Here is a 10,947-nt window from a genome sequence, read left to right as displayed (position 1 = left end):
AGTAACTGTAGTTTTTTCCATTTAAGAATGGAGGTCTGTTGCTTGACTACCCTTCTGTTAGAGTATAGGCAACCAAATTTAAGACACTGTTAACCGCCATCAGGATCTTTTCTCCAAGCTGCAAAGCTTGATCTCTTTGAGACCAAGCTCTGATTCCAATTGATGGTAATTAGTGGCTAAGAGAAGGGGGGTTGAATCTTAGCCCCTCTTTATTGAGTATTAATTGCTGCCTTTTCAAAGAAACTTTAGGAAATATTTCTGTTTTTATCTCATAACTAGTTAAGAGACATTTTCATTTTGTCTCGTAACCGGTTAGGAGATATTTTTCATTTTTGTCTCCTACGCAACAGAAACAGATTGGGAGTAGAAGAGAAAGAGAGAATCACACCCAGAAGTATCCTGGTTCAGCTGCTAAGTGCAATGCAGCTTATATGTAATTCGAACCTATTTGGTTCGAACTCCAATTGCATATAAATCGAACCTATTTAGTTCGAACTAGACACACATAATTCGAACCTAATTAGTTCGAATTACACACGAATTGGGCTATCACATAATTCGAACCTAATTGGTTCGAATTACTAAGGAATAAGTGTGAATATGTTACGTGCATGGGATTGTAATTGAAATGAAACAAATTTAAAATGTTGTATAATTGAAAATTGGAATTAAATTAAAAATACACTTTATATATGCAACTTGAGGATTATTTAATTTTATTTAATTTTAATTTTAATTTTATTTTATTAGGATTTAATTTTCTTTAATTAAATTCAAATAAAGATAAAATTAACTCAAAATAAAATGTTGAAAGTAAATCTAAACAAAATGAAATTTAACATTAAAAAATTAAGATAATTAAAGATATAAAGTATATTTTTCTCTTACAAAATTTGTAAACCAATTATTAAAAAAAAAAAGTTAAAAAGGATTTGATTTTAGAAACATTTTTTAACAGCGCAGAAAATTAAAACTGAATAGAGACTAATATATTTAAAAAAAAGCCTAATTTTTTATTACAATAAGTGATAAATAAAGTACAAGTTATATTAGAAATCAGAAGAGTACACTAACTATAATTTAGAGAAGTTTAGAATTGGTCTTAAAGATATTTTTTATAAACTTTATATAATAAATAATTTTTTCGTATATATTACACCATTTTAAATTTGTTCCATTTCAATGAATATATAATTTATTACAAACATTTTTTAATGTCAATAAAAAATTTGTTTCATTTCAATTACAATTCCATGCACGTAACATATTAGTATGTGTGTCTAGTTCGAACCAAATAGGTTCGATTTATATGCAACTGGAGTTCGAACCAAATAGGTTGAAATTACATATAAGTATGATTTGGCTCATTCGTGAATCAATTTTCGATTTGGCTCATTCATGTAATAACTATCCTCCATTGATTTATTTGTGTTTTTTACCCTCAAATCCGGCTCGATTCGGTCGATTCGACTGAAAATTCGGTCACCCGATTACCTGGTCGGGCCAAACTACTCGTTAAACTCGATGGAATTCGGTTCGACCCGACAGGTTTTGATGAAAACCGGTGACCCGGCCGGATGATTTGACCCGGCCCGGGTGGTGATTTTTTTTTTTTTTAAATGTTGAGACGGCGTCGTTCCAATTCAGCCCCCCTCTTCGTTGAAACTGTGAAACCCTAGGCTAATTCCCCCCCCCCCCCCACATTGCTTCTAAATCTCTAATGGCATCTGAGACTCTTTGAGTGTCTGAGTTCCAGTGTAACCGCCGAACCCCCCAGCCAACCTCGGCTCTCCGTCGGCTCTCCGTCGTTCGAGCTATACAATCGGCAGTCCCTCACGACCTCACCCCCGTCACTTTGTCGTCACCCGGTCTCGGCCTCACCTCGTCAGCGGCGGAAAGTGTTCATCAAAACGGCCTCACTTCTCCGTCACTCTCAGTCTCTGCTCCCTCGGATAATTTGGGTGGAAGTGGTGGTCGTCAGAAAGCTCAGAATGCTTTCATCTTCTGCCTCAGTGCCTCTGCTCCCTCAGGTCAGTTGCTGTTGTATTTGATTTTTAGAGTTGTTGAACCTGAGCATATTTTAGTTGGTATTGTTATGGAATCTGGTGGATAAATTTGATTTTGTAGAGTAGTTGTTGAAGTTGGGCGAATTTTAGTTAAAATTGTTCTTGAATTTGGTGGTTGCTACTGTTGTATTTAGTTTTTTAGGATTGTTTGTTGCTGGTTGCTGTGTTGGTATTTGGTAATTGGTATAGAGTTGTTGCTGGTTGCTGCTATTGTATTTACTGTGTTTTTTTTAGAGTTGTTGTTGTTTATTGCTGGTTTGTTTAGAGTTGTTGTTAGTTGAATCAGTGAACTTTTGTGAAATGGTGGTGGTTGCTGTGTTGCTTAAAAACTGATTTAAGCAAGTCTTTTGTTGCTGAAAATATTTTTGATTTTTTTGGCTAGAATTTTAAAAATGTCTTCATCTCAAACACCATCAGAAACGCCACCATCTCAAGAACAAGTACTTGATATTAGATTATTAATGTTTGTAAAGACTTGCATTTTAAGTTTTAAGACATTATTTTAATTTAATTTATATAATTTTATATTTTTTTAATTATGACCGAGTTAACCAGGTGGATCAGTGACCCACACCAGTTGAACCAGTAACCCGGTGACCCAATTATATGACCGGATTGATTACCGGTTCGGTTTTGATAACTATGCTTTTTTATACATACATTTAAAAAAATAATTATGATTGCACGATTTCAAAAAAGTTATTTAATACAAATATTGTTATCTTTTAGTTTTTAATTTTTGAATCTTTAGTGGGTGTAACTGTGTAAGCACAACTCAATTTCTTTACGGGTTTACATCAAGTAGCAATAATTGAAGAAACGTGCGTCGAAAAGTATGTCTCCCTTTTCATCCGTTCAACGTGTTTTCATTCTGTTTAATGTTCACGCTGCCGTGCTACGCTAAACCAATGCAAGAATTTTCACACAAATGACTAATTCACTATGAAGCCACTATATTTATACACTCTTCCCCGAATACTCAGCATGCATCTCCTTTAGATACAAACTAATCCTTATAATTGCATATTTGGATTACACATTTGCAGTGCACACATACAATGGATTGCATGAGAATCCAAAGCTCCTTGTCTCTTGAGAAGAATTGGAAATATGATGTGTTTGTGAGTTTTAGAGGGGAGACTCGCTTCAACTTCATCGATCATCTTTATCTTGCTCTCCACAGACACGGCATAGTTGCCTTCAGGGATGATACTAGGCTCCAGAAAGGAGGACCTATATCAGCAGGGCTTCTGGAAGCTATTGAAAGATCACAGGTTCTGATTGTGGTCTTCTCTATCAACTATGCTTCCTCCACATGGTGCTTGCAAGAGCTGGCAAAGATAGCTGACTGCATTGAAACACGGGGACAGCGTGTTCTGCCAATTTTCTATGATGTGAGTCCAACTGAGGTCAGAAGGCAACGTGGAAATTATGAAGCAGCCTTTATGAAACATGAAGAAAGATTCAAAGATGATGCAGAGATGATGGAGCAAGTGCGAAGATGGAGGGTGGCTCTAATAGAAGTAGCTAATCTCTCTGGCTGGGATCTGAAGAACGATAAGTAAGTAACCCGTTCTATGTCTTGCTATTTATTCTTTTGAAGTAATTTGATCACCACTCTTAACATTTATTAGGATATTACAAAATTTTCATTGAACAATTATGGTTGATTGATATGCAGGTTTTCTTGTGCTGTAGTAAGTGATGATTGTCTGTTCTCTTTTTTTTTTTTGGTGTATTTAGGTCACAACTGGCTGTGATTGAAAATATTGTCAAATTGGTACCAAGCATAGTGAGTCCCAAACCATCATCAAGTCTATCGGATGATATAGTTGGGATGCATTCTCCTCTACAAGAATTAGAAAAGCTTCTACTTTTGGACTCAGAGGATGATGTTCGAGTTGTAGGAATTTGTGGAATGGGTGGCATAGGAAAGTCAACTCTTGCCAAGATTTTATATGAAAAGATCTCTCATCAATATGATGCTTCATGTTTTGTGGAAGATGTAAGTAGAATTTACGGAGGTTATGGTCCACTTGGTGTACAAAAGCAACTTTGTCAAGCTTTCATGGAAGAAAATTTTTCGACATGCAATCTTTCAGTGGCAAGTAATGTGATTCAAACTAGGTTACGCCATAGAAAGGTTCTGATAGTTCTTGATAATGTTGATGAGGGGATTCAATTGGAGAAGTTGGCTATAAAACGGGAAAGGCTAGGTAGAGGGAGTAGAATAATCATAGTTTCTAGAGATGAGCATATATTGAGAGAGTATGGAGCGGACGACGTTTACAAAGTTCCACTCTTAAATGATGAGAATGCTCTCCAATTGTTTTGCAGAAAAGCTTTCAAATGTAATCAAGTTGCAAAAGATTATGAAAGCTTGACAAATTCTGCATTAAAATATGCTGATGGACATCCGTTAGCAATCAGAGTATTGGGCTCATTTTTGTTTGGGCGAAATGTGTCAGAGTGGAGTAGCGCATTGATTAGATTGAAAGAAAAGCCAACAGAAGAGATTCTGGATGTGCTACGAATCAGTTTTGATGCACTTGAGGATATGGAAAAGGAAATATTTCTTGATATTGCTTGTTTCTTTTCAAATGACAGTGAAGAATACGTGAAAGATATTTTACGTATTAGAGGATTTCATCCTGATATTGGTATAAGAATTCTCATTGATAAATCACTCATAACTGTTGATGGATGGAAAATAGTTATGCACGATCTGTTGAGAGAGTTGGGTAGAAGTATTGTTCGAGAAAAATCACCCCACGAACCAAGAAAGTGGAGCAGGTTATGGAATCAAAAGGATCTAAGCAATGTCTTACTAGAAAACAAGGTAAAATAGTTATTGAAATTGTTGTAGGTTGCCACTTTTATTTAGAATCTAAATAATTTTAAAAGGTCTAATATTTCAGATAGCAGAAAACCTTAAGCCATAGTTCTGCGAGAATTTTGTGAAAGCAGGGAAGAGTTACCAGTTGAAGCTTTATCACAAATGAGTAGCCTGAAATTGCTTATACTTATAACTAACTAGAATTTGGTGCATACCTAAATGAATCACTAGCCAGGATGCCATTCCGAACGGCTTAAATGTTGCAAATTAATACGTAGCATGATTTTACTATTACAAAGATTAACGTGTTGAACACGAACCAAGGATTAATAAAGGTGCTAGATTTTTCTTAGCTAATGAAAAAGAAAGCTATAACTAAAGTTTGATTGGGTAAAATGTTCTGAAAATGTGTTTGTACTCTTAAAAAGAATAAGCATTTTACTTAAGCCAAGCTTTCACTTTGATCTTGTGATGCTTTTTTATTAGAGTTCCTTTGTGTGTGTCTCGACAATGGAGGACTCAACCAAGGTGCGGTTGGGGATGTGCCCCCACTGTTTCACTATCCTTCGTATGCATGCCGATTATTCTCTCTTTGAATGTGGTGAATGCCATATTGTTCTTGGAGGTACCTTTTTTATTTTTCAGATTCTTGTCCTTAACATTTTGTTCAAGTTGTAGCTTGTTTTAAGAACTTCAATTTTCAAGGAAAGATCGTTATTTTCAAAGCCATCTTAATAAGAATTTTAATCGTAATTTTATGTTTTATTTTAAGTCAACTTTAGGCTATGTGCCTTTATATTTTGATGTGTGTTTAAGACATGATAAACCTTATACCTTTAAATTTGGCCATTTGGGTCTCTTATATTATGGTTCCCACTTCCCACTTCTGTTTGCAGCAAAGCATAAAGGTCTTGTTACCTCGTTGGAGATTGAAGATAGTGCCAGATCAGGAGGTTCCTCATCATGGGGGAGAAAATCAAAGAAAATAAAGAGGAAGGTGCAGAAACAGGAACAGAGGTCTCAAATGGGATATCAAGAAGAGCACAAATTCTCTAAGAGATTGTCTGATTTGGAAAAGCAAGAGAAAGATGAGATGGAGCTTTTAAGAAAGCTCTTGGATGATATAATAGACATGAGATTATCCAATTACGATTATTCTGATGAGGGGAAGTCTAAAAGCAGTTCTAGTTTTGTTAGAACCCATTCAGATCCATCCTTTCTCAAATATTCACAAGGATCACGTGAAACAACCTCAATATCCTACTCTGACTTTTCAAGTTTTAAGGACACCGTCACTCTTGACTCTTCAAGTGAGATTGAGGAAACTGAGTCCAAAGGAAGCAGATTGCCGCTTGCTCCATTATTATCTTCAGATACAACAGAAGCTTTCTCTGGCATGCATAATCAAGTTGAAGCTGATATTATTCCCAAAACTAAACAGAAAAAGGACACACAATCTTCATTTGGTAAAGCTGATATTCCAATCACCCCACAAGCTGATGATGACCTTCCTGTCAAGGTAGAAAATTTGGTGACAGAAGATTTAGATGAACTGCGATCATCTTTTGAAACTTTAAAGGTTTCAACTGTACCACAATTGAAGTCCTTATCATCCAACCTTCACAGCCTGAAAATTGAAGGGTGTGAATCCTTAGAGGCTCTTCCAGATGACTTACTAGCAGGAACAACTGCCCTTAAAGAGTTGTACCTGATAAGTTGTTGTTCACTTAAATCCTTCCCCTACCCTGCTGCTTCCTTGACAACACTTTACATGAGAAACTGCAGGAGAATGAGATTTCTCCCCTCTTCAGAATCAAGAAAGAAGCTTGCCTCTCTCGAACATTTGTTCATAGGGAGCAGCTGTGATTCCCTCACTACCTTGACCTTAGACTCTTTCTGCAAACTCAAAATTCTCTGTATATGGGATTGTCACAATCTTCAATCAGTTAATGTTACCAGAGAGTTTAAGGGTGATCTTGCATCACTTGAGTCTCTAGAGATTAGAGATTGCCCAAGATTGAGGTTTTTACCAGATGGAGCATTGCATACTCCAAATTTAGAATCCATATTGATTTCCAATTGCAAGAATCTTAATGCATTGCCCAGTGGTATGAACTTTCTTACATCCCTCAAGACATTGTTTTTAAACAGATGTCCAGCGATTGAATCTCTCCCACTTGGGGGTCTGCCTTCAAGTTTGATTGTACTCTCCATAGCTTATTGTGATAAACTCATACCTCAAGAGGATTGGGGTCTGTGTAGTCTTGAATCTCTCCGTCGATTTGAGCTTGAAGGTGGATGCATGGGCATGGAGTCATTTCCGAATGAGAAGCTTCCATGCAATATCAACTCTCTGCGCATAAGCACACTAAATAGTCTCAAGAAGCTGAACCACAAGGGATTGCAACACCTGAATGTTCTTCACACACTTGAAATTCATGGTTGCGATATTCTTCGATCCTTGCCGGATCAAGGGCTTCCTTCCTCCCTAATTAATCTGTGTGTCCAAGAATGCCCGTTGTTAACTCCAAGGCTTATACCAAAAAGAGGGAAGGAATGGCACAAAGTGGCTCATATCCCAAACATCCAAATTGATCACCAAATAGTCTCTGCATACTAGATGAGAAAATAAAAGACATTCATAGGAAATGTCATCTAAAACTAGCTATTTCATTGCATCCCCCAATTACATTTGTGTATATTTAGAGTAAGGAATAATGATATATTGGAATCAAACTGCATATTAGAATGTAGATAGACGGTTAGAAACCGAGATGATAAATGTTATTACGAGTCATATTATAGGAAAATTATCACGTGTGAAAATGGAACATGAAGTTCATGTGCACGAAAAGTTATTTAGTAGGGATTTATTTTTTATTGAATGGGAAAGGACTAAATTAACCATATTTAAAGAGGAAAAATGTCAAGAAATGATAGCTTTAAAAGCAGGTAATCAGCTTGTAGCTGATTGATTTAAAGCAGATGACAACCTTGAAGATATTGGGCCATTAGAATTTTTTTAAAGCCCAATGCTACTACTACTTACTTGCATGATTATTGAAAATGTCAATGCTACTACTGTGCAAACTGCAAACTCCGCTAGATTAACTTCACTCTGCTTAAGCAAGTGTCGGGAGTTCGAACCCCACCTTGTGCATGCAGCAACCCATTGGCCAGCGGCAGACCCTTAAATGGAGTTCAGATCCGCGACGGATTAGTCCTTAACCTGTCGGGTTGGGGGATACCGTTTGGGTAAACCAAAAAAAAAAAAAAAAAACTTCACTCTGCTTTTTTGTGGTGAGGGATTAACTTTATTTTAATTATATTTAAAAGTTGTAATATTTATATTTGATAAATTAAATCAAAAATAATTTTTAATAAACACAAAGAATAATAAATATATTTGGTAGAATGGTTTATAAATTTTAAAAATACTATAATAAACATTAATATAAAAATTAAATTTAGATACTAATTAATGGACGGGATTATATTAGACTTTTTAATTTTAATAAGCATAAGCTAACTTTTAAAAGCATAAATATATAAACTTTTTAATTTATTAAATACAAATCTTAAATACACTATACTTCTTAAACACATTATTCGTTAAAAATATTCTGACGGGTAAAGTATTACCAAAAAATTATTAAATTAGCAATGCAAAAGAAAAACAATGTGAGAATATTAGCAGTAATTAAACTATCTTTGCTTTCTTATTCTGTTTTCTTTGCAAATAAAATTAAACTATCTTTGCTTTCTTGTTATGTTTTTTTATTATATTTTACTAACTGATTTTTCTATCAAAGTTATCCTTCTCAATTTCAAATTTTTAATTGAAAACTAATTGATTTTTTCTAATAAAAAGGGTTTTTAACATAGTTGTCAGAATCGAATTGGTAATCGAATCGTTCAGATTATCAATTTACTGATTTATTAGTTCAACTGATGAGTTACTGGTTGAACCGACAGAATTAATGGTCCTACATAAATAAAAAATATAAAATAGTACAAAACCTAAAATTAAAATTTAAAAAATATATATCTTCACTAATATTTTAAAAATAATTAAATTTCAACAAATTATATCAACAAATTATAATCTAGTTATTATTAAATAAGTATATAAAATTTCAGTATTTTTCCATAATAAAGATTTTTTAATTTTATTTTTATATTAAAGTAAATATTTTTTATTTTAATAACTAATTAATTAGTTTATATTTATTATATTATTATATACTATATGTCTTTATTAAAAAATAATATTAATAAATATCATATAATCATAAAAAAATAATTATATTGTAATTAAAAAATATTTGATATTTTTTAGTTATACATATTTAATTACATTTATATTAATAATTATGAATAATAAAAATATAATTAATTTAAATATAAGTGAGTATAAAATTAAAATAATATCTAAAAAAATTATTGAACGTTTTTACTATATAATTAATAATTAGGACAATTTACGTATATAAATTGTTACACCTTCAAAATTACGCAAATACATTGTTTCAAAAATGAAGATGCAAATGCATTATTTCATGTATCTATAGAGCCAGTAGCGGTTTACACAAACACAGAATCCGTTGCTGCCAGCCGCAGATTACGTTGAAATGTGGCAGCATGGAAACCGCTGTAGCCTGCTGCGGTTTCTGCTTGATTTGAGTTGGTCATAAACCGCTACCGGCAGTAGCGGTTTATGTGTATTGAGACACGTACGTAAACCGTTGAAGGCAGCAGCAGTTTACGTTAAGCATGTATTGTGTTCTTTGTTGTTGATTTGCATTTGAAGTTCTAGCTAAATGAATTTTTTTTATTTGTGCAACTTTGTTGTCTTATGCCAAAAGCTAATGTAATGGGAAAATAAAAGTTATAGCCAGTGCCTGCTTAATTTTGGTATGAGCTATTTGGTGCACTTAAAATTTGGAGGAGCATAATTTATTGAGCAAGTTCAACATTATTAAGATCAATTATATGAATCACTTTTCACCTTTCATCGACTCAATAATAGTTTAATTTGTCACAAAAAAAATACTACTTTAAAAAAAAATCTCATAAAAGAACTTTCTAGTAAGCATTTCTTAAAAATCATAACAATTCTAGTTAAGTTGAGGACTCTATAGAATTCGCGCTATATTAAGTATCCGATGAGCAAATGCTTCGTTAAAATAGGCCATCATCCGCTGTTTAATATCGCTATCGGGCGAGGCAAACATGAAACTTTGTCCAAGTGAAACATTTGCATTCTCAACATTACCAACAGCTATATGGTTTACATAAGTAAAAAGCAAATGGATTAAGGGCCAGTTTGGCTAAACTTCTTAAATAAGTTCTTTTAAAAAAGGAGTTTAAAATATAAGGACTTTTACTAATATTAACTTTTAAATAAGTTATTTTGAGTTTGGAAAGTTATTATAGGAGTCCTTGTTTTAAAGTTGTGCATTAAATAAGAGTGATAAAATAGCTTTTGAAAATATGAGAAGTCACATTTTTTAACTTCTTCAAAAGCTTTTAAATAACTTTTTGAAAAGTTAAAAGTTTATCTAAAAAAATTGTACCAAACACATTAATGTAACTTTCTATAAGTCAAAAGTTGAAAAAAGTAGTTTTTTGGTGTTTCCCAAACGGACCCTAAGCATAAACCCCTTTCCTCATTGAAACGAATTCATTATGATTATTATAACACAAAAACACACACCTTAAAATCACAACTAATGTATCTCGCACAAGACGAATAGAGTGAAATTAACGGCTGCATGATCTATTCAAATTATTCTTATAGGTATTAGTAATTTTTTTAATTTATAAAAATAATTCATAAGAATATAAAATTTTACCAATTAATATGTATTTAAAAAATCATTTTTAAATCTTAGCCATTACATTAGCTTTTGGCATAAGACAATAAAATTGCACAAATAAAAAAAATTCATTTAGCTAGAACTTCAAATGCAAATCAACAGCAAAGAACACAACCCATACTTAACGTAAACCGCTGCTGTCTCCAGTGGTTTACGTACGTGTCCC

The 10,947-nt window shown here is 33.4% G+C and overlaps 1 protein-coding gene across 1 annotated transcript; it reads left to right on the top strand.

The window, feature by feature from the left end:
* Nucleotides 1-1,624: 1,624 nt before the first annotated feature.
* On the top strand, nucleotides 1,625-7,739 carry LOC112737312 (uncharacterized). The gene is made up of 5 exons (XM_025787157.3): nucleotides 1,625-2,030; nucleotides 3,113-3,627; nucleotides 3,810-4,905; nucleotides 5,389-5,527; nucleotides 5,799-7,739. Exons 1-5 carry the CDS (start codon nucleotides 1,992-1,994, stop codon nucleotides 7,520-7,522), a joined length of 3,513 nt encoding a protein of 1,170 aa, XP_025642942.1. The 5' UTR covers nucleotides 1,625-1,991; the 3' UTR covers nucleotides 7,523-7,739.
* Nucleotides 7,740-10,947: the final 3,208 nt, after the last annotated feature.

Source organism: Arachis hypogaea, chromosome 13, assembly GCF_003086295.3.
Source record: "Arachis hypogaea cultivar Tifrunner chromosome 13, arahy.Tifrunner.gnm2.J5K5, whole genome shotgun sequence".
Classification (NCBI taxonomy): domain Eukaryota; kingdom Viridiplantae; phylum Streptophyta; class Magnoliopsida; order Fabales; family Fabaceae; genus Arachis; species Arachis hypogaea.
The sequence above is the reverse complement of the archived record's forward strand: the minus strand, read 5'-3'. Positions and strand labels throughout refer to the sequence as shown.